Consider the following 24,239-nt stretch of genomic DNA (forward strand, 5'->3'; position numbering starts at 1 on the left):
TTATTCCTGGAGTTGTACATGTTTTATGTAAATCTCCTGACACGTAACATTTCACAATTTTAAATGTACCCCCAACCACAAAGGAAAAGTGAGCCCTCTCCATGTTTTACTTTCCAGATGGTTTATGCTTTGTAGTCAGACTGGAAAATCCAACAACATAGTGATTACTTTTCAGTCTCATTGAGTTTTCTTCTTTTTCTCAAAATAGCATTTGTTCCACTTTCTCTGTCAGAAATAAGATGGTTCCAGATACTTGATTCACCCAGATGCTTTAAAGACTGTGGAGCTATGTAGGCTTCTATCGTGACTTCTGGCAGTGACTGTTTTCGTGAAACAACACTCACCGGGTAGGAGTTAAATGTTCTTCTAGGACTTACCAGAAAATATTCATAAATGTTTATCTGGTAGATTTTTTAATGTGTTAAATACTTTTTTCAATATAGATATGATTGCTCTTCATATCAATAATTAGAAATCTCTAACCAGGAAAATTTGAGCTCACTTAGAACCACCAATCTAATGGAACTGTTGACTCCCTGAAAACAAAACACAGACACAGATATGTAGTCAATCGAAATATATTTGTCTAATATCTACAAAGTGTGAACAACTGGTCTTAAGAAAGCAGACAAAAGGCACAAAATTAGTATTACTACAGAGAAGCATTCATGCTATCTGGATTTTATAAATATTGAAGTGGCACAGTAAAAAATCAATTAAGCATTCAGCAAAAACCGGGTATTTCATTTTTTCCTTGCTTTGTATTTTGGTCACTCCTTTGACCTCATGTGTAAAGACTGAAATTTAACTGAAACCATGGAATATTTATGCAGGCGTTATGTATGTTTTAATCACAGTGCTTTCTTGCAGAGTTTGGGTTAACCAGAGAGGTACACTTGAGGAAAAAATAATCCACAGGAAATTCTCTTCTCTTTCCCCAAACTAAATACAAGATTGAGGCTGTGGTTGTGCATGTTTTCATGTGCGTGTGTGTATTTAACTTCTAAAGCCCTTTTTCATCACAAAAGAAGTCTCCATATGATTGACTGGTTTTCTGATGTAAACGAAGCAACTTCTCAAAAATGTATGACTAGCGCTGTGACCATGAGAGATGGGTGGAAAACTCCTTGGTGGGCCTTCGCTCTTAGTTGTCCCAGACGTGCTCCGTCCTGCAAGGCTCTGGCATAAATCTTTAACAGCTTCCTGCCAACCCCCATCCAACAGGAAATAGTTGCTTATCTTCCTTGGGCGCGGACAGACAAAACACTAAGGTGGAGAGGGAGGTGAGAACCACAATAATTTTGAAATGATAGCCACCCATACTTCTACCAGGAATGAGCCACTTTCTCCTATATGGACAGTGATTAGGCCATGCCAGTTCACCTTCATTTTGACAGGAGTTGACTAAGTGAGAATATCTTTGTGACTGTAAAACATTTTTGGCAAAGTGAAAAATAGAAAACTTCAAACTTCATTGATAAAAAGGAGCTTATGTTTACGCACTTTAACCTTTAACCTTGGTGAGTGCAGTATTTACATATGTAATCATAGTCAGATGTGTACATAGTGCATGTGTGTGAACATATACAGTATGTACATACACATGCCCCAAATGGCTCTTGAATAAATTCATTCCTCTAGCAGAGTGTGGGGGTGCACTTTTCATAGTAAATAATTTGTTATCATTTCTTGGATTCTAATACAAGGTCTCAGTGAATGCCAACAAAACCCTGATACTCTACTACTTTAATATTCCTACAAAAACAGGGCTATACTGGAAAGCTCTGCACCTCCACCCCATCAGTGTGCCTTCCAGAGGGGATTGAAGTATACCCAGCCATCACCCTGCAAGAGAAAAAAGGAGGCATTATTACATGGAGACCTCTCAACAGGGAAAGGGGGAAGCAAGGATAACTGCAGCCAGTCTGTATCTGCCCTGTCTTAATACCTCACACACAGGCCAGGCTGCTGGCCTCAGTACCCCTCCTCAGCCCAACTGCTCTTCAGAGACCTAGATGACCTTGACCTTCCCACCCTGGCATGGCAGGAGGAAACCCCATGAAATGAGCAAAATAAAGGGGGAGCTTGGTTGGCTTCCATCAAGGCTGATTACTTGACAAAAAAAAAAAAAGCACTTTGACAGTGGGACAAGAGAAAACAGAGTAGCTAGATGAATGGCCAGGGGAAAGAAAAGGCAAGGGAAGTGACTTCCAGCCCACCAGCCCACAGGGGACCCAACAAAGGCTTTCTCTAAGCAGGCAGTAGTCACAAACAAATCAGCACAGGCCAATCAAATATCAAGTGGGAAAAAGGCAAGAATTAAAATGGTATTAATACATACCATCTAGTTATGACTAGAAGGCGCTATACTGAATAACTGTGCTGGTGTTCAGATGACTCTTACTCCTTACATGTCCTCAGCCCTTCTGCTATGGACATACTGACTTTTCTTAAACCCAGGAAGAACTGTAAATGTTTTTCATTGTTGCTGCTGTTTAATGCACAGCCTTCCACAAAAGTCAGACAAACTAGCTCTCTCAAGCTACTAGCTCTCTCAAGAGAAAAGGGATCCACCTCACAGAAGGATCTTTCGAGGTTTTACCTTGAAAGTGGGGACCACACAGGGTCCCCACTCAGTGACCCACAAAGGCAGAGTCTTCTCTAGGCAGCTTTCCTGTCTGAACCAGAATCCAATCTTGAAATCTCCTTCAGTCCACAGCCCACGGTTCCTGACTCTGGGGAGAACAGTGGTGGCTCCCTGCTCTTAACATGAATCTACCCCAGTTAACCTACTATGTTGCCCCAACTCACTTCTCAAGAGCCTTGTATGTAGACAGAATAATCCCTCTTTGTAGCAGAAGTCAGGGGTTAGCAGCACCTGGGCTAAAGAAAGCCCACAGATACATTTAGATTGGCTCCTGCTATTTAATATTTTTTAATTCTTTGACCATGCAAATAGGAGATTTCTCATAAAAATTCAGATTTCTGGCTCCTCATGAACAACTAGACAACCTGTTATCACCGGGAGATGAGTGGCATCTGTCGCAGTCCTCACCGGCCTGCTGCTCACTGATGCTGCTGGGTTCCTGTGGGCTTGCTTTAAGACACATGGCTCCTACATTTTCATAATGTGCAACTCTGTTCTCAGAGTGCTTCCCAATCCCTCCACAACTTCAAGAGCGTAAGGGCTTCAGCTGGGCACACAGTGCCCTGCCCACTTGCCCAGATATTATTTCTAGCTTCCAGTGTCACATTTGCAGGTGACAGCAGCAGCATTTTAGGCACAGGACTCAGGCTGGCCTTCCCCTGCATGACTAGCCCTTGTGGCCCACAGGAGGCAAAGCTCTGAAAGGCAATTCTTCATCAGTGAGGGCTCCAGCCCACCCAGGTGTGGAGATGGGCTGTGAGGCACTCCACAACTAGTTTGTTACTAAAGATGATGTAACAGGGGCCATGATGGTTTTCTTTTTAAAAATAGGACAGTATCCAGTCTGCAGTCCCATTCCGTTCCCTCGCAGGCAGGCTGACATGCTTTTCTGACACAGGGATACTGGAGGGGAAGTGTCAGTTGCTCGGTTCTGCCTTCCAGAAGGTTTCATGAATATTGTGGCAGAAAACCTGTCCTGAAGCCTGACCCAAAGCTGGAGTCAGAACCGAGATGCCCCCGTCTATCCCTGCCCCTGGCTGGTATTTATCCAATCCGGGGGGTCAGCAAGAAAAACCCATCTACCCTCTCAGGACAAGTTCTCTCCTGGGCAAGGGCCCAATGACAGACGGCAGAGTTACCTCCTGGATAAAATATTTGGGCTTCCATGGTGTGCGGAGGTTCTCGCGCTTCCGTTCCTCTACCCGTTGCTTCTCCTCCAGGTGCCGCTTCTGCTCGGTGGCTGCGTCAATGTCCCCCAGCTGCAGGTATCGGGTCACCTCCCGCCAGAGGTTCCTGGGGATGGGTGGGGGAGAGGAAACAATCAGCCAGGCCAGCTGGCTGCAAGCTAACAGAACTCTGCCCGGAGCAGCCAGAGCAGCAAGGGGCATCCAGGCAAGCCCTCTCTGGGGTAGCTCATCCCAGACACCTCAAAGACCCCAAGAGCCTGGATCTGAACCCAGGGCTACCCAGCTCCACCTCTGGGCTGTTTCTACTCTCCACGTGTACCAGGCAGCATGCCTTTCTCAGGGCCCGGAGTTTCTGGAAATCAAATCTAATAGTAGTAGTAGTAGGCATTCTGCTACTACTACAAACAACGATAGCAGGCAAATTTCTAAGCATTTTACATATACAAACCTATTTAATCCTCACAGCAACCCAATGATATATTATAGATGGTAGATTCTTATCTCCATGTTACAGAGGAGAAAATTTAAGGTCTACATAAGGTTCGGTGACTTGCCCAAGGACAGCACGCTGGTAAATCAGAACAAGACCTGCTTTCCCACAAGGGAACCTAGAATTAGGGGTTAGAGGCTGATGCATGTGTGGTGTGTATTTGTGTGTGCATGCTTATAGTGCGGGATCTCTCTTTTCCCCACATGTCTACACAAAGCCACTTATCTGCTCTTCTCTGCTTCATGCATTCATTGTAGAACGCAGCCTAAAGGTATTGAGGCCAGGCTGCTCGGTTCACTACCCCTCTTCAGCCCAGCTGCTTTTTGGACACTCAGATGACCTTGACCTTCCTAACCTGGCATGGCAGGAGGAAACCCCAGGAAATGAGCAAAATAAAAGGGGAGCTTGATCGGTTTACATCAATCAAGGCTGATGACTTGGCAAAAAAAAGCACTCTGACAGTGGGACGAGATAAAAGGAAAGTAGCTAGTGTTTAACACTACTTTGTATTTGGCTTATGCTTTACACACAGCTTTCCTCCTCAGGACGTCCTTGGGACCAGCCTGTATTCAGACACACTCTGTTCTAGAGAGAAAGGAAAGGAACCATGATAAATCAGGATACTACCACCTAAGCACTTCCTCACTTAAATGCACCAGAAGGTCGGATTTCACAGACAAGGAACTGTCAGAATGCCAGGTGGTGCGGATTCCCTCCCTGGCTTCTAGAAAATGAGGCCTCTTCACCCAGGGGCCAGTGAATGCCCATCATTAGGTCCTGGGCCAGGGAGCACATCTACAGTAGGTTTCCTTAACCCTTTCCCCAGCAAGGGCTCAGAGCAGCAGGAAGGCTTGAATGCTGGCATGGTCAGGCTGAGGTCAGGCGGATGGGGCTGCCAGTGAACTAGAGACAGCCAGCAGCACCTCCTGGGGGTGCAGATGCCAACAGAAGAAATCCCATAGTTCCCACAGGCTAACAAGCAACAAAGATTCTTAATAAGGAGTAGCTAAACTACTCTGATATCCCTGGAAGAGAAGTAGCAGGTGATCAGTTTTGTTCTCAATAGCCAGATCAGAAACAACAGTCACGTTATGATATGAACCACAGCTTTCCCCATTCTGGGAATGCTTCATCAGAGGCAGTGTGGCAAGGGGATGGGTTTCTTCCCTCATTGCAGTCTTTCCCTTGTCCTGCTACTGCTGCCCAACAGGATGGACTGAAAAAGACAACTGGTAAGAGTCCAAGCTCTCCAGTTAGACACAGAGAAAGGTTGTGCTCACTGTCCTCAAATAAACTGATTAACAAGCAAGAGTGTACTAAATCTACAACGAAGCAAAGGTTCCAGGGATACTGAAGCTCTGTTTCCATTAAACCCAGTTACTAATATAATGTATTATTTATACATACTGTGGTATCCCTGCTTTGTTTCCACTTAGAAGAACTGTTTCTGTTTGGTTACAAATTCTTGTAATAATAGTAAAGCTTTCAGAAAATCATTTGTAATTTCATTTTAACCCTACATCGTATTTCTAAAGAGTGTATGCTTTTAGATTAGAGCAGTGGTTGGCAAACATTTTCTGTAGAGGGCCAGAGAGTAAACATCTTAGGCTTTGCAAGCCATATGGTCTTGGTTGCAACTAACTCAGCCATTGCAGCAGGAAAGCAGCCATAAGCCATATGTAAATGAATGATCATGGCTGTGTTCCAATAAAACTTTATTTACAAAATCAGCCTCAGGTTGGATTTGGCCCACAGGCCAGTTTGCTGATGTCCTACATTAAAAAATAAAACTGGCATATTCCAAGGATATTCTCCTTCTGTGCCTGCATAAACATCACATTAAGTGGCTGCATTATATTCATACCATAGCCACAGAATAGATATATGAATTGAATGGATACTTCATAATTTACTTAACCAGTTTCCAAATATTAGACAGGTGATTTCTCTTTCTTTGGTTGCTTAGTTTTCTTTAAACAAAGAACAAACCATTTTATCTTGTTTACATTTTTTCTGAATTTAAGAGTTTCTCCTGAGAACAGATTCTTAGAAATAGAATGCGAGATTAAAGTGGATTAATGAATTGAAAGCTACTGATCCATGCAGCTAAACTGCACACACTCCTACTAGAAGGACAGGGTATAGAGTGTCAGTTTTACTACAACTTTCCCAGCATTTAATTTTTTTTTAATAACATTGTTAATCTGGCAAGAAAAAAATTGTATCTCATTGACTCACTGTGTTCTTTGATTACTATCAACTCTCTGTATTTACCTTAGCAATTAAGCAACAGATCAGTTGACAAACTTTTGCAAGACAAGCAGTAAAAGTCTCCTGAAGTCTGTCCTCACACCCCACCCCATGACCGCAGAATGACTTAACTGAAAGCTGAAAGGTTCTGCTCCTAAGTGACACAGTAGAAAATTAAAATATCTAAAGAAGCCAGGAGAACATGATTCCTGGGCCTGTTTCCAGTCGCTAAGCTTTCAAAGTCTTCTTTCTTCTCTGTCCCTTGAGTCAAGTGCCCAGCATGACTAAGCTGGAGAGGAAGACACAGCCCAGTTCTCACCTGGACTCCATGGGCCCCTGCTTCTCGAGAGGTCTGATCTTCTTGGGATACACTGGCAGTGTGGTTGTGTCGATGACTTTGGTTTCTCCATTGCTGTAGGTGAACTCTAAAGTACCATTCCATTCCCCATGGGCTTTACAAACAATGGTGTTGGTTGGGTTGTGCTTCACTTCTGCGGTAACCCTGAATTAATGAGTCAAAGGAACACACTTTGCAAAATGATAAAAACAGAGACTTCAAAGGTACACCCATCTATAGAGATTTTTTTTTTTTTATCAAGAATGGGAAGGAGGGATTGTTTTTGGAGCTTTTGCTCAAAGACTAGCTCTTAAAAGATGATCTAATATCCTTGAAAAGCAAAGAAAGCATCACTGGAAAAAAGTCTATAGATTAGTTAATAGTAATACAGCAATGCTAATTTCTTAATTGTAATAAACACACAATGGTTATACTGTATAAGCTATCACTGGGATGGAAATCAGGCAATTCAAGGAAAACAAAATACGTGGGAAGGGGACGAGAGATAAAAGACTACAAATATGGTGCAGTATCTATAGCTTGGGTGATGGGTGCACCAAAATCTCACAAATCACCACTAAAGAACTTACTCTTGTAACCAAATACCATCTGTACCCCAATAACTTATGCAAAAAATTAATTTAAAAAAAAGGAAAACAAAATAGCATATACTCTTTCTTCTCCAAAATGCCATCTACTAATGCTACATTTAACCCTAAAAAGAGTGTAAGAGCGTAGGGTGAGCTTTTCAGTCCTTAAATCCGGTCTATTTTGTATGGGGTCAAACATGGTTGCCCACAATCCCAACAGAGCTTACGCTGGAAAAGGAGGGAAACATCCACTCCAGCATCCACACATCCCCTGAATGAAGGCTGAGCACAACCTAGAGTCTCAGTCTCAATCAATACCTTCCTACTCACAGTAGTGGCTCTGAGGAATGACTTCAACCTCTCTTTTAGCGGGCCTTTGAGGAGATTTGTGACCTTTCACCTGCCTTGCCTGTGGGAATTCTAAGTGAAAGCAGATTCCCAGCTCCCTCTCCACCACTGAGCTTTCAGCGCCGTTGAAGGAACACCGCAGAAACGGGGACACCTGCCCCAAAGCAGCCACATGTAGGGTCTAAACTCCCCTTTTCCTTAAGGCCCAGCTCAGGCCAAATTCAGAGTTTTCAAACAGACTGGGAGGCTTTCTCCTTGAGCCTAAAAACAGTCAGCAAGGCAGAGGCTCACAGGCAGGTATGAGGCATCTTCTGGGTTGCACACAGTGGAAAGGTGTTAGTGGCATGCTGGTAAATATTTAACAACTGGATCTCCAAAAGGGAAAACACCTGATTTGTACCATTTGCCAATTTCTGTGGTGCCCATCATGGCTGATTTCAACACCAACATGCTAACACTGAACGTGAAGTACACACAAATCAGTTCTCACGAGCTGGTGTGTGCTGGTTCCAGGTGCCCCCAAGGGTGTCCACACGCCCTTGTGACACTCTGATACACTCACACTAATGCCATGCAGAATAACGCTTTCCAAGAAAATGAGCAAAGATGGAAGCTTGTTTGTATAGTGTATCTTGCTTACGCAGTAGAGTTGTGCTGGAAGAGGAATTTTTTATAGCTGCAGCAATAAAAACAATTGTGTGCTTCCTCAAAGAGCAGACCTCTCCTTCAATTACTCAGACTTGGGCTTCCCAAGTTTTTCAAAAGAAAGAAATGATCCTGACCTCATGGATGCATGACACAGAATTGAGGATAGTGTAGCCAACTAATGTGAAATGGGGAACTGTCTGGCTATGTCTGGGTTCAAAGATTCAATCACTTTAGAGCAAAGCAACAAACTGTGGCTTCAGAAGGGGGAGTTTATTCCAACAAACAGAAGTGCTTTCATTCTCTGGCGTCTGCTCTACAAAAGCGTCACCAAAGATTTAACCTTAAGTTTAGAGTGGGGAGGACTCCAAAAAACTGCCATGTAAGGTAGGGAAAAGGCATCTCTTTTGGAAAAGATCTTAACAATTTTATCTTGATTTTCAACTCATCCCATTACTGAAACTCAGTCTTCTAATGGTGAAAGGAAACTCAGGACATCGTGTTAAGACAAAGCCAGAGCCTCTCCGGCCAGCTCCTACCTGTGGACTTTCCCTCCATAGAAAGGCTTCGTGTGGAATATTACCGTCGCTGAGTACCCAGTCTTGGCACAGTTGATGCTGACTTTTCCTCCGAGCTCCACCCATGGGATGGTGAGAATGGACCGGGCATAGGCACTAGGCAGGGTGAATACGTACTCCTCCCCGTGTTCCAGGAGCCTCAACACACCTCCAGGGAGAGAGGAGGGAGAGTTAGCCATGCAAAAACACCAAGAGGGCACGGGGGATCAGAAGAAATAAAGACGGGAAACCACAGAGCCTCTTGCACAGATGTCACATCTCCCACCTCTGCAGAGGTAAGCTGCTCGTTCACCGTGGGCTCTACTGTGTGAAAGGCACTGAGAATACAGCAGTGAATAAGACAGACCCACTTTCTGCCCTCAGAGAACAGAACAGAAAGGTGGTCATTAGTCACCAAATGAACACAAAATTTAACAGTGATAAAGGTAGGAGGGCAAGGTGGCCAGTGCAATGGAGGCCTCCAAGAGGAGAGACTCACCTGGTAAGGGAAGGTTTCCCTAAGAAAATGAACAGGGGAAGGAAGAGTGTTCTGGGCAGGGGGGAAAGCATGTGCAAAGGCCCTGGGGTAGGAAGGAGCCTGGTAAGTGTGAAGAGGCTGGGAAGAGGGCCCACATGCAAAAGGGAGATGGTATGTCTAGTTTGGAGGATGACCAAGTCAGCAGGGGCCAGACCTTGTCTTTTAAACTTCTAGGAAGAGTTCTGCCTTTATCCTGAGAGCTACAGAGACAACCTCAATGGTTCTCACAAAAACAGAGAAATCGGGCTGTACAGCTGCTGTCAGCAACCTTGGGAAAGACACCTGCCAAGAGTGGGAATCTAACACTGACTGCCCACTCACCTCCAGAGGAGGGTTCTCCAACCTACAACCCAAAGTGGGAAAGGCCTTATTCCTCTTGAAGCAATGCAGAATTAGGTGGGTTTGTTCATTTTTCTAGGGAACAGGGCCACAGTTTTCATCAAGTCCTCAAAGACCACCCCCAAAGTATAGAAGCTCCCAGGACTGCTGTAGAATTGTATACAGAGGCCCTATACAGACTGGCAGAGGCTCTGAGACCCAGCACTACAGCTCTCTTAAGATCACGTCTCCACAAGACACCTCTCAGCCTCCCATCCAATACTCTGGCACTTGGGTCCCTAGAGATGCACATTCTCAGCTCCGCTCCAGCTCACCCCAGGCCACACTCTAGGGCTGCTCTGAGCTTGTCAAAAGCACTCTGAGCCTTAGGAGGGTAGAGGACCAGAGGTGGTTAGTGACGGCACCTTCCTGGGCTTCCAGTCCTCTCCTGGAAAGAGTGAAGACTGGGGTCAATGGCTCCCACATGAGAGCACTTTCCAGCTGCCAGACATTCCTGGGAGCTCCATATGAACTATCTTCTTCAGTTCACAACGGCCCTATTTGGCAATGATTATCGTTTTAATAAGAATGAGGAAACAGGCCGGGCGCGGTGGCTCAAACCTGTAATCCCAGCACTTTAGGAGGCCGAGATGGGCGGATCACGAGGTCAGGAGATCGAGACCATCCTGGCTAACACGGTGAAACCCCGTCTCTACTAAAAAAATACAAAAAACTAGCCGGGCGAGGTGGCGGGCGCCTGTAGTCCCAGCTACTCTGGAGGCTGAGGCAGGAGAATGGTGTAAACCCGGGAGGCGGAGCTTGCAGTGAGCTGAGATCCGGCCACTGCACTCCAGCCTGGGCGACAGAGTGAGGCTCTGTCTCATTTAAAAAAAAAAGGAATGAGGAAACAAACTTTTAGGAGAGGTTAAGTAATTCAGCTGTTTGGTACTTCCCTCTTAGGCTAGATACGCATCTAAATCACTTAGAGCTAGAATTTGCCTAGGGGAGGGAGGGAAGGAGAGAGAAAGAGAGAACCAGAACACCAGGAGGATAGGGAGAGAGAGGAGGAGGGGGAAAGGGAGGGAGGGCAAGTTTCTTTTAGTACAGATGAGCTTGCCAGGGGAGTCTGAGGAGAGACGGGGTTAATTTGTACAAAGGAGTCATGATTGCTCTTAGTTTCTAAAGCCAATACTAAGATGTGTTCAACTATAGTTCAATTTACCCTGAGAATTCCTCTAACTGCCCATGTACTACAGTAGTTAGGACACACTAGGCTTGTCCGAACCAGCAACATCACTCTCAGCTCTCAGTTAAGTCCATTAAAGTCAGTTTTCCCAATCCATGAAATACTTGGCTGGTTCTGAAAATCCAAGTTGACATGCTATAGTATGTGTTTCGGGGCCTCAATGCCTCTCAGTGTGAGGGATCCTCAGACACATGGACACATGCAGGCACCCAGGAGAAGCAGATCATGTGGGCTGGACTGGAGGGCAGACATCACAGCAGCATTTACATCCTATCTTTCTGGCTGGGAACATAATTGAATACATTTAATGCAAATCCACAAATAGCGTAAGTCCACTACAGCAAATACACTGCCTATCAGAACAGACGGGCCTTCTCCCCTCCTCTCTGCTCCAACTTGCTGGAGCTCTCTTGACTAAACTGATCTTGCTAAAGGTAAAGCCCAGACCACCTCTTGCTCTGTTACTCATTCTTCCTTCTGCATTTTAGAGAGAAGAGCATCCAAGATGACCCTGGAGGCCCTGTCCTATCCAAGCAGTTAAGGGAGGAGTGTTGTGTTCTGAGGAGAATTAGACATTGGTGTTTCAATCCTGATAGTTTCTGATCAGGACCCCTGGAGGAGAATGGCCAAGTCTGACACTGAGGACCCCTGGAGGAGAATGGCCAAGTCTGACACTGTTTTGTTCAAAGCCTACAGTTGTATCTGACTTCTTTGAATTGGGTTGAGAAGACAGCCTAAAGCAGGTGGAAAATTGCAGCCAATGTCAAACACAGATCAATACTTGGTTCTTCTTGACCAACAGCCAGGGAAAGTGGAAGAGAGAGAGGTCACCTCAAATATCCCTCTCTACTCAAGTTTTATCTCCCAAGACCCTGGTTCCTTGGGTGCCAGCTGTATCCTCACAGACTTGGAAACGGTGGCAGCTGAGAGAGGCCCCTGGACCCTGTAGAGAAGGCTACCATTCACCATGCCTTCAAGGACCCAGAGAAGAGGGTCCACCGCCACCCTCCCCACAGCACTAATGGACTAAGATAGCCCCCAACTTAACTATGGTTCAACTTGCAATGTTTTGACCTCATAATGGTGCCAAAGCAGTAAGTGTTCAATAGAAACCGTGCTTTGAATTTTGGTCTTTTCCCAGGCTAGTGATATGTGGGATGACACTCTCGTGTAATGCCAGGCAGCAGCAGTGAGGCTCTTTTTCTTTTTTGGAGACAGGGTCCCACTCAGTCACTCAGGCTGAAGTGCAGTGGCGCAATCATGGCTCACTGCAGCCTTGACCTCCTGGACTCAAGCAATCCTCCTGAGTAGCTGGGACTACAAGCATGCGCCACCATGCCTAATTTAAAAAAAAAAAAATTATTTGTAGAGACGAGGTCTCCCTATGTTGCCCAAGCTGGTCTTGAACTCTTGGGCTCAAGTGATCCTCCTGCCTCTGCCTCCCAAAGTGAGTATAAACAACCTCCTATATAGTTTGGATATTTGATCCCCTCCAAACCTCATGTTGAAATTCGATCCCCAATGTTGGAGGTGGGGCCTAGTGAGAGGTGTTTTGGTCATGGGGAGGGATCTCTCATGAATGACTTATGGCCAGCCTAGCAGTAATGAGTGAGTGCTCGTATTAGTAGTTCTTGCAAGAGCTCCCCTGAGAGCTAGTTGTCAAAAAGAGGCTAGGCCTGTGCAGTGGCTCACTCCTGTAATCCCAGCACTTTGGGAGGTGGAGGTAGGAAGATGGCTTGAGCCCAGGAGTTTGAGACCAGCCTGGACAACATGACGAAACCTTGTTTCTACAAAAAAATTTTTAAAAAAAATTAGCTGGGCATGGTGATGAGCACCTGTAGTCCCAGCTACTTGGGAGGTTAAGATAGGAGGATCCCTTGAGCCCAGGAAGTCGAGGCTGCAGTGAGACGTGGTCATGTCACTGCACTTCAGCCTGGACAACAGAGTGAGACCCTGTCTCAAATAAATGAATGAATGAATGAATGAATGAATGAATGAATGAATGGAAAAGAGCCTGGCACCTCCCCCACCTTGCTTCTGCTCTTGCCATGTGACCCCCACTCAGGTGTTCCCCTTCCTCATCCACCACAAGTGGATGTAGCCTGAGGCCCTCGTCAGAAGCAGATGCTAGTGCCATGCTTTTTGTACAGCCTGCTGAACTGTGAGTCAAATGAACCTCTTTTCTCTCAGGTATTTCTTTATAGCAATGCAAATGGACTAGGACACAACCCATCCTCTCCAGTGTGCTGTGCTGCCAGACGATTCTGCCCAATGGCAGGCTCATGTAAGGGTTCTGAGCACGTTTCAGGTAGGCTGGGTTAAGCGAGGATGTTGCTAGGCTAGGTATATTAAATGCAGTTTCAACTTAGGATATTTTCACCTTCGGATGGGCTTATTGGGACATAACCCCGTCATAAGCCAAGGAGCATCTCTACTCGGTAGTAAAATCCTTCCAGGCAAGCAGTACGTCTCCCTGGCATCATAACCTTGCCCCTGATGTCTACTGCATTCCTATTTTGTGGTTCACACTTCACGTCTTTAACTGGGATACCTGGGGGACTCCCACCGCTTGCACGTCTAGCAGGAAACTTCTACAGACTGGGAACACACAACAGCCACAGACTCAGCTGGCTGGTATTCCTAGTCTCATTCATAAATATAAACTTTGTAGTAAGGTAGGATTGTACAGCTGAGATTTTCTTCACCATGTTTTTTCATGGAGAATATGCCACAGATTTTTAAAGACGTGGGTGAAATCTTAGAGGATCATTCCAAGTCCTCCATCACTCACCAGCCTGGCAATCTTAACTTCTCTGTGCCTCAGTTTCCTCATCTGTGACGCAGAGATAATGGTATCTGTACCTCCCACGGCTGTGGTAAAGATGGAGAAGGCGATTCTAAACTCAGCTAACAGCACCTCAGTGTGGCACACTGCCAAAATCCTGAAGGTTTTATGTCTTAATTACTCCTCATTCTTTAAAGCGGCCCTCTCTGTGGGTATCGCCACCTGGCAATAAAGAGGAAACTACAGCGTCTTCCAATGGGCTATGCCTGTGAGGGATGGAAGAGACACAGGGCAGACTTCCTCTAATGTAGCACTTTGCATAAGAGATAGCATCCTCCTCCCATTTGTCTTCAGAAAAATCTCTTCCAAATCAAGGTAAATTTCCCCCCAAGTCCTGGGGGAGGTCAGTAAGCCTCCGAGCTAAACTGATTAGAAGGCATTGGCAAGACCACATGCCTTTGGCTTTTTTTCTGAAAATCCATAAATGTGTGTTCATTCATTAAATCACCTGCAATTATGCCTTCTTAGTACTCTTTTTTTGCAGGGTTACATTTAAAAAAAAAAAAAAAAAACTCTCCTTAACATGAATAAAAGACTACATTAAAATTAGACTTACAAATGGGATCACAAATATAAGTTACTTCTTCATTTGGCCTAACAGCTAAGAAAAGCTTTAAAAAAACATCAAATAATCAATCCTTCCATGCATGGTTAGTCCTCAGGCTGGGAAATCTTCATTTGAAATTCCACAAATTGATTCACCAATAAACATAAAGGCAAAGCATTACGATTTTCAAACTGATAAACTTAAAATAATTTTGTGCCCAATCTCAATCTGAGGAACCAAAATATTCATCTGGGACATTGATTCTGGAAAGCAGTGTCACAGAAGGAACTCTGGGAAGTGTGTTTGCAGAGCCGGCAGCATCGACACTCACGAGCCCAGTGGCAATCATGTCGCTTCCTCTCATTAGAACTGTCTTTCCCCACAGACTCAATTAAGAGCCTGTATCATTTACCAGCCATTGATTCAGGCATTTTGAGGGAAGTGGGCTGCAAAGAGCAGCTGAACACCCCTCAGCTCCACAGTGGTGCGGGGTTGGGAGGGGTGAGCATCCCACACCATGGACAGAAGTCTTACGTTGACTGAACGGTGTCAGCTCTCACTGTCAGAGCAATAGAAACGACAGGATGGGAGAAAGCGGTGCAGTCTCTGGGGTCAACCTGAGTGAATTCAGGGCATAATGAAGCACTTCATAATAGCATTTCATTACAGCCAAATATGCCACAGCCTAAAGGCCATGATTTAAGAGATAAGCCCACATAGTTACATTCACAATTTCAAGTGGACCCATGTAAGATCTCATTTTTATAATGAGGAGATGGAAAAAGCATTATTTATACCCAATCAACAAATTCATGGAATGTGCAGGAAATATGCAAGGTGAGGGAAACTATCTGACCTCCTGCCTTCCCCCAATCAAAGGAGCTCTGAGTGTGAGAGCCAGAATCTTCTGCTTCAAAGTTTGGAGATTCTCAGAAATCGTTTGTGTGAAAAATCAGATCCTGCGTTACAGAGGACACATTTTAATTAATAAAAAAGATAAGGGGATATGGCTACTGAAAGGACTTAGGCAAACTCAAGGTCTCACAAGAACGAGCCAAGGGTCCCCCAGCCCTGCCCAGGCCCACCCACAGCAGGAAGAACATCAGGTAAGTGGCCAGGAAGAGCCATGTCCAGGAGGGGCCTTTCACAGTCTCTCTCCAGAATCTTCTTTCTGAACTCAGCATGCTATTGAGAAGTTCTGAGTGGAATTTTCAAGCAGTTAGAAAAAAAGCAGCAAATTCTAATTCTGCTTCATCTGCAGGCTGCATCTGAGGGCCTCAGGAGAGGGTGTTCCATGGCTTCTCACCCATGACACTGTGGTCCTGGGCTGGGTAAAGTGAATCAAGGGCTCCAGTCCCTGCCTGCTGCCTATGAGTAACGGAGGAGCTACGATCTTGAGACCTCACAGGCCTACCCTGTGGAGACACAGACATTCAACAACGGCCAACAGTAAGACAGAGTAAAGATGTCGGTTAGTTCAGGGGACAGAGGGCTAAAAGGACCTCATCATTCTCTCAAGTTCAGCTGCAGAGGCAATGAAAGGAGGCCATGTGCTGTGCTGGGCTGAGGGGTGCCCTGTTGATGGTGCAGTTTAAGTGAAAGGGCTAGAGACACCAGAGGGAGACAGAAAGGACGAGGGTGCAGGGAAGCAGAGGGAAGAAGATGATGATGATGAACACGCTGTGTAGAGGCGTGGGAAAGAAGGGAAAGATGAACACATTGTGTGGGGAAGGGAGAACAACCAGCTTTAAAACACAATCACACATGTGACACCATTGCACACCCACCTCCTTGTTGGAGCCCACTGCTGGTGGTCGGAGACAGGGGAACAGTGACTACTATTTGGTAGGGAAGGAAGGATCCTGAAGGGAGAGATTGTGTTTCTGTAAAGAATTCCCTAAATCACTAACAATGGATTTGCAAATCTACCTTTTCAAAAATGTCCACATATTTGTCTAATGGCAAGAATTAGGGGCTCACACACTGAGGCATTGACCCTCTACTCCAATTTAAGAATCTGGCTTTCCCATGCCTTGACAAGCGGCAACAAGCACTTCCGTTGAGTGCAGGGAAATCCCCAGACAAAAGGCATTCTATTCACCAAGCACTTACTCTGACTAATCACAGATTCAAACTGTGTGTGTGTATGTGCGTGTGTGTGTGTGCATGTGTGCATGCGTGTGTGTGGGAGGGGGGCTGGGGAAAGAAGAGAAATAAGGAACAACTTCCCTCTCTACTTCTATCTTTGCACTGGGCCCTCTCCACTTCTGCCTTCAGCCTATTCTTCACTCAGCCAACACGGATGCTGCTAAAATCACGTCTACCCTCCAGCGACTGCCATCTCAGAGCAAACAGCAAAGTCCTTCCAGGTCCCCAAAATCAGATCCCAAAATGTGGCCTCTCCTCTCTGGCCTTATTTCCTCTCTTCCCAGCCACCCACTCACTCTGCTGCAGACACAGTGGCCCCTGGCTGTCCTCAAAATACCCCAGCCACTCGCTCGCAACTTGGAGCCTTACCACTTGCTGTTCTTTTTTGCCTAGAAGACCCCTTCTTAAACCTGCTTCAGGCCTTTCCTCAGCTGCTCTATCTTGTTGAGGTCCACATTAGGGAAAATTGCAACCTCCCTGCCCCAGCTTCACTCTCTCTCCTCCTTCCTACTTTGTCTTAGTGTCAATCACCATCTATCACACTGAAGACTTCACGCACATGTCTTGTCTTCTCTCTGGCCCTCCTGTTGGAGCATGAGCTCCCGGGGGCGCGGAATCTGTGTGCTGTGGCCTCTGCTGCATCTCTGGCATTAAGGATGGTGCCAATCACTTAACAAATAAACGGAGGAATGGATAAGTGAATGGGTAAATGACAGATTTATTTGAGCCACCACTGTTACAGATAAGAGGTAAACATGTTTAAAATACTATCTGTAGAAAATGTGTAAGGAATCATCTTGCATACGGGACATAAATACAAAGTGTGAACTGCCTGCCTTCTGTACCTTCTCTAGCAAACAAACATATTTCCTCTTCAAAATATTTATTATGTGGGAAATTTAGAATAAGGAATAAAATTAAATAGAATGAGATGAGTCTCCTGAATACCAATTTTTGTTTTTAAGAAAAGGAAAAGATTTTTTTTACCAATATAAACCTTATAGCATGAGGCAAGCCTGAAGCAACCTACGAAAACACAGAGCCCCAGATAAGTCAAAATCAGGATTAATGTTGCTCCCATTTCTAATTACAAACTCAAGTATAAAAATCAATGTGAACAACTCCTCCCACAGGGGAGTCCTTGGCAATCTTCTCCCTGCTTTCAACAGGAAGAGCTACCCGAGTATTCTAACCAGAGCTCTCAGTTCATGCAACTTCAAGAGTCCCCAGTCTGGGCTGAGACACACTTCCTGAAACCTGCCAGGGGGCTTTAACCCAAACAGTGCTGCGTGGTGGCAGCTCCCTGTCGCTTCATCCAAGGAGAAGGCAGAGTTCAGGAGAACAAGCAGTCACTGGGGTCAGAAAAGAAGCCGGTGAGGAAATACCTCTTGTTCCTGTAGCCCTGCTCCTCCGAGAAACACACTTGAATCAAGTTTTCTCAGTGTCAGAGACAGGCCTCAACAGCCCTGGCTGTGTCCAAGTAGGGCTCTAACCCCCCTTGACCAGGTCCCCCTTCCCTGGCCCACCGCCTGCTGCTCAATCCTGCTCCTCTGCTCTTCCTGGGCTTGTGAACTCAGGGGGCTGCCTGAACCTCCTCAGATTCTGGTATCTCATCCACAGGTCAGAGATGAGCTGAGAAATGGCCCCTGACTCAAGGAGACCCCAGCAGCTGCCCTGCATCCCCCTTTAATGGCTTATGCTGAGGGCAGGATGGATATTGTTGTGAATTATGCATGGGTTCCTAGGCAAGCTGCCCCTCTCGGGCTCGTCATCTGTGAAATGAGGATAGCTGGACTCATCCAAGATCTGCTGAGCATTCTGAAGCAACAGAATCCTTTTGGAAATAAACTTGTATAGGGAAGTCCATCTGGTAAACAGGTAAGGATGGACGGAGATGCTCAGGCCGGAGTGGACTTGGGAAGAAGACCAGCCTCACCACTCACTCCCTGTGCCCCTCTAAGGAGCCTGGGATTCTCTACAGCACAGCTGGAAACCCTGGAGCATATGGCGGAGAAATGCCCTTTCAGCTACAAGATTTCATGGTCCAGTCATCACTGGTAACAGCTCCTCTTTAAGAAGAGAGACGACTTCTGGCATCTCTCTCCCCTTGTCACCAGCAGGAAAAGCCAGACAAGCCAGTCATAAATTGGGACTTTTCTAATTGGAAAATAGTTGCAATACTGCACTCTCACAGAAGATAACCTAAGAGGGGGATAATATTCATTACCGATGAGGTTTATCTGAAGATAGATGTATTTTTACATCTTTCCCCCACAGATACAACCCACTTCCATCTGAATTGTGGAAAAGACCTAAACTGGGTGGCCCAACATCATCCTGGTGACAGGTGTGTCCCTGGCCTCCTGCGCAAATTAATGAATGTCTCATTGGTGAACTTCTTGATCCTGATTGATCCTTGAGAGGAAGGTGTGAGGAGTGCAGCAGGAGCTGGCTGATGACTAGACCTGTGTGCAAGGAAGACCCCGGGGAAGGCCCGACACGAATGCTGAGTGCATCTGTGGGCACTGTGGAGCTGCCGTCTTATCTATGCAACGGGGACGGCACTTTGGGGTGTAAACCTAACAGACCAGCGGAACCCAAGAGCGGGTATTTTCCTAAATAGAACCATTGCATGCAAACCCTAAATAAGGAAGAATTGTCTACATTTACAGTCCCCAATTCCTCTCCTTCCTTCTCTCTTGACTTTATTCTAGTCAGATTTTCACTAGTGCTACTCCACTGACAACTGCTGTCAAGGTCACGAGTGACCTTCATGATCCAAAATCCATGATCACTTCTCAGTTCTCATCTTACTGAAGTAACCAGGCATCACGTGATGCAACTGATCACTCTCGCACTTTGAAGCCCTTCTTCACCTGCCTCGCAGGGAGCACCTTCTCCCATTCCATTCAGTCTACTTCTCTGGCCACCCCTCATCAGTCTCCTCGGCTGGCCGTTCATCTTGTGGACCTCTTAATGCTGCTTAATGCTTCAGAAATCAGTGCTCACTCAGCAGTCACATTAGTCTCAAGGCCTTAAATATTTTATCTCAGCCAGGACCCTCCCTATGAAACTCCAGCTTGCATACACAATTGCCTACTCTAGCACTCCCTTCAATGACCAAACCCTAACAACCGCCCTGAACTCCCATACTTTCCCTTCAAAGTAGCCCAATACCCAACCCTCAGTCTTCCCATCTCAGTTAACAGCTAGTCCATCCTTCTAGGCGCTCAGGTCAAAACCTTGGCAACACTTTCTCTCACACTCCACATCCCATCCAGAGGCAAATCCTCTTGGCTCTAACTTTAGAATCCATCCAGATCCTTACTACTCCACTACTTTTACTTTCTCCACTATTTTCCACCTGGTCCAAGCCACCATCATCACCTGCTTAGTTATTCTCACAACCTCCTCCCTAGTCTCCTTGTTTCCACCATTACCCCTGTCAGGGTCTGTTTTCAACAAGTGGCTGGAGCAGTCTTGCTCAACTGTGAGACTGAGCCTGGTACTCTCCTGCTCAAAAGTGCCAGTGGCTTCATGGCTCCCTCACTGTAAGAGCCAGTGTCCTTAGCAATAGCCCATGAGGTCCTATATAATCTGTCCACCATCACCTCCCTGACCTCCACCTGCCCCTGTTCACCCTGCTCCAGTCACATGGGCTTCCTGTCTGCATCCCCATGCCAGGGACATTTTACCTCTAGGCCTCTGCCTCATTCTTTCTGCACACAAACTCTTTCCCAGTGATCTATAAGGCTTGCCTTGCCCGCTCTTTGCCCACTTTGGGTCTTTGCTCAAAGAACACCTTAGTGAGGGCTTCCCACTGGCCAGCTCATCTGAAAGTTCAGCTGCCCTCTCCTTCGTCTTCCCCACACCCCTACCTGCTTATGTTTCTCTACAACACTTATCGTTCTTCAACTTACCACACAATCAACTTTATTTACTTATTTCATTTCCCCATGAGAAAGAAGGAGAATAGAAGCATCATAAGAACACAGCTTTTTTGGTCTGTTTTGTTTACTCAAGTAGCCACAGCTCCTAAGGCAATGCCCAGCATCCAGCAGGTGCTCGATAAAAATGTGCTAAGGGAATGAAAGGTGCTTTTATCTCATGGGGTTTTGGAAGGGCTTCTAAGGAGCCATGTACTCTCTGAAACTCAAAGACAAATTTGGAGTTCGATTCTTTTTTTCTAGGAAGAGAATCACAGCCTTAGAGCCTTGAAGACATTTGTGACTCAAAAAAAAGTTGGCAGAACCAGTAACACAGACGCTTGAATTTAACAAGGATTATTATAGGTTTCTTCAAACAATGAATAAACTTCATTCACAGCTATTTGCTAAAATAAGAATGCGTGATCTACCAGTGGCGTGATTATACTATGTTCTTTCTTCAGAATTTCTAGCATACAGTCGAAAGATTTGTCTTGGGAATTTTTATGAGCAGATTTTGAATAGGCAGCATGATTATCCTCATTGTCTGTGAGCCAGAACACCAGTGAGGAGGAATAAAAATGTGTTTTCACAGATTTGGAGGCCAACTCTTATATTCATGCAAAGCTGAAAGAAAAACGTACCTGTAAGACGCGCACGCACACGCACAGCACGGGAAGGTCCAGGTGCGAAGGTCCAGGTGGGCGGCTGTCAGGCACATATCCATTACCGTGGCCCCACTGGGAAATTACCAGACCTTGTCTCCACATAACAAAACCCATCCCTTTTACCACCCACCCGGTAATTCCAAAGCAAGTTAAAAACAACAACAACAAAAAACTCCACACACACCATTCTCAATCATCTACCAGGTATAGAAACGTCACCGTGTAAGAGCCAAACTCCAACACACGACGTGGCTTACCTTCCCCTATCATAGAGACCCCCACGGACATGCCCATGAACTTGCTTTTGGTCCAGACGTGAGTGTTGACGCACAGTCTCTTCTCCTTGCACTCACAGTAGAAGCAGGAGATGGGTGGGTGATGGGACACTTGCTCAGCCACAAACCTTAGTTTGTAGCTTTTGGAAGGGTCATCGGCCATTGGGTGTTCATGACAGCCAGCAGGAGAGCGGGGAGCAGTCCTCTTAGGCTTGACCCTGTCCTTGGGAACTTCCCAGGAGCAGTGAAATGTCTCGCCTATGATGGGGTTGTAGGGCTTCTTGGCTAAAGCGCCCTTGCGGCCCTCGTGAAAGGCTGTGAGGTAATACTCCACGAAGCAAATGACTCTCTCCTCTGGTGTGGCCCCAGCGGTGATGGCCAGCAGTAGATCTGGGTGAGCCATAAAATCTGCATACATCTCCAGCAAAGATCGCTTCTCCAGGATAAAGGTGGGAAGCACCACCTGCATTTGGAAGGACACAAAGTCAGACACGAATCCCTGGGATTACATGGAAAAGCTGAAAAGAAAAGTAAAGGCTGCAACCACTGTCAAGCAGATTCGTAACATCTCCAGCCAGGGAGCAGTCTGTTTTGACTTGTGCACAAATGACAAGTCAAGGGAAACAATATCAAAGGAATGAGAAGTGGCAGTGGAATCAATGGGAGCCCAGCTTTGTCAACAAGACTGTTCTGAGTCATTTTCTTCCTTGCTTACCTGGGCTAACACAACAGTCTCTGTCCCAGTCTCCACTGCCGTCTCTCCCCTAGCTCTCCATTATTTACGGATGTGAAGGAAACAGCCTCGAAGGGCTTTTCTGTATTCCCCCTGCCATCAGGCACGAACAAGTGGGGCGGCGGGGGTAGGGGAGACGGCAATCAATGTGTTCCCACAAACATGGATACTGGGGTTTGTTGGTGCCACTTCATGGGGGTCCAGGCAGACCAGGACCCACCACCAATGACAGTGTGCATTGGGAGGCCTCGGTAGAAGAATGGTGTACAAGCCCCACCATGATCGAGGAAGGGTAGGACTGTGGAAAGGGCCCAGCTCCAGGAGGGGGCAGGCCCATCAGCAGGCAAATGTCCACAGAGCTGCCACACAGAAGAGGGGCCATGGTGATTCCATCTGTGAAGGTCGGTCCTCAAGGCTGGTCCAGGAGAAACTAGTGGAAGTTACAAAGCAGGCTGGCACTTAACATACAGAACCTGCTGCTAAAGGACTGGCAGAGTGGCTACCCCTACGTTTGTTATTGGCACCATGACTGAAGACAGAAACCTTGTAGGGGCCCGGATAACTCTGGTAGAGATAAGACAGAGACTTCTCATTGATCCAAAGCGGATCCAGGTGGTCACTCAGAGGGCTCTACAACTCCAAATGTCTGTAACCCAATGATTACTTGATCATTTGCTTTAAGTCACTTAAAGCAACTGAAGGTATTCTGAAACTGAGAAGCCCATAACTCATTACTGTTGCTGCTTTTTAAAGAAGAGAAAGTCCATCTTTCACTGTCCTAGAGTGATCTTAAAATAACTTAAAACAAATATCGGGTATTTGTTTTTTTGTTTGTTTTGAGACAGAGTCACATTCTGTCACCCAGGCTGGAGTGCAGTGGTGCAATCTCAGCTCACTGCAACCTCCACCTTTTGGGTTCAAGCGATTCTCCTGCTTCAGCCTCCTGAGTAGCTGGGACTATGGGCACCTGCCACCACACCCAGCTAATTTTTTTTTTATTTTAGTAGAGACGGGGTCTCATCATGTTGCCCAGGCTCATCGTGAACTCCTGAGCTCAAGCCATCCACCCACCTCGGCCTCCCAAGGAGTTATCGGGTATTAATAATCCACCTACTTAGCTGCAACACACAGCCAGCCTTAATCCGGAGCATCTCATCCTGTTCCTCCTAACATGGACTCACAGGATTTTGAAACTGGAAAGCTAGCCCAGATCTGCTGGGCCATGCAGGCAACACGCCGGATTCCAGCAAGTTGACCAACACCATGGGGCTGGTTTACAATCTCTCTTTACATAACGAATTCTGTCCTTCCTTTCTGCAGTCCTTCACCCCCATGAAAACATTTGGGAGGCTGTATGATCATGGACCACAAATATCACACAGGCTCATAGATCTGCAACCCTGACTCTACTTCAGGATTCCAACCCCACTCCCTGCAAATGGCTTGGATATGATGGAAGGGAGAAGAGACGCCGCTGTGGTTTGAGTTTGTCCCCTCTCAAATGTGTGTTGCAATTTGATCCCCAATGTGTCAGTGTCGGGAGGTGGGGACTAGCAGAAGGTGTGTAGGTAATGGGAGCAGATCCCTTATGAAGAGATTAATGCCTTCCTTCAGGAGCGAGTTCTCACTCTCTCAGGACTGAATTAGGGACCGCAAGAGCATGCTGTTCTAGAAGCGACTTTGGCTTCCTAGACCCTTGTGCTTCCCACGTGATCTCTGCACACACCCGCTCCCTTTTCTGCCACGTTTTGACCCAGCGCATGGCCCTCACCAGAAGCCAGCCAGATGTGACACTATGCTCTTAAACTTCCCAGTCTGCAGAACTGCGAGTTAAATAAATGTACTTTTCTTAAGAACTACTCAGTCTCATTCTGTCACAGCGACACTCAAGGGACTAATACAGATGTCCAGAGAGAGACAGGCAGACATGAAAACAGCAAAGTA

At 46.2% G+C, this 24,239-nt stretch overlaps 1 protein-coding gene across 1 annotated transcript in view; it reads right to left on the minus strand.

Annotated features, from left to right (window-relative positions):
• Positions 1-562: 562 nt before the first annotated feature.
• OSBPL10 (oxysterol binding protein-like 10) overlaps positions 563-24,239 on the minus strand; it is a 324,826-nt gene continuing 301,149 nt past the window's right edge. The window contains exons 8-12 of the mRNA XM_011961538.1: positions 21,545-22,025; positions 9,034-9,220; positions 6,894-7,076; positions 3,787-3,940; positions 563-1,845 (exon numbers count right to left, since the gene is read on the minus strand). Of these exons, the coding sequence (XP_011816928.1) occupies positions 1,801-1,845; positions 3,787-3,940; positions 6,894-7,076; positions 9,034-9,220; positions 21,545-22,025 (1,050 nt within the window). The 3' untranslated portion in view covers positions 563-1,800. The remainder of the gene's footprint in view (positions 1,846-3,786; positions 3,941-6,893; positions 7,077-9,033; positions 9,221-21,544; positions 22,026-24,239) is intronic.

Source organism: Colobus angolensis, unplaced genomic scaffold, assembly GCF_000951035.1.
Source record: "Colobus angolensis palliatus isolate OR3802 unplaced genomic scaffold, Cang.pa_1.0 Scaffold56, whole genome shotgun sequence".
NCBI classification, from domain to species: domain Eukaryota; kingdom Metazoa; phylum Chordata; class Mammalia; order Primates; family Cercopithecidae; genus Colobus; species Colobus angolensis.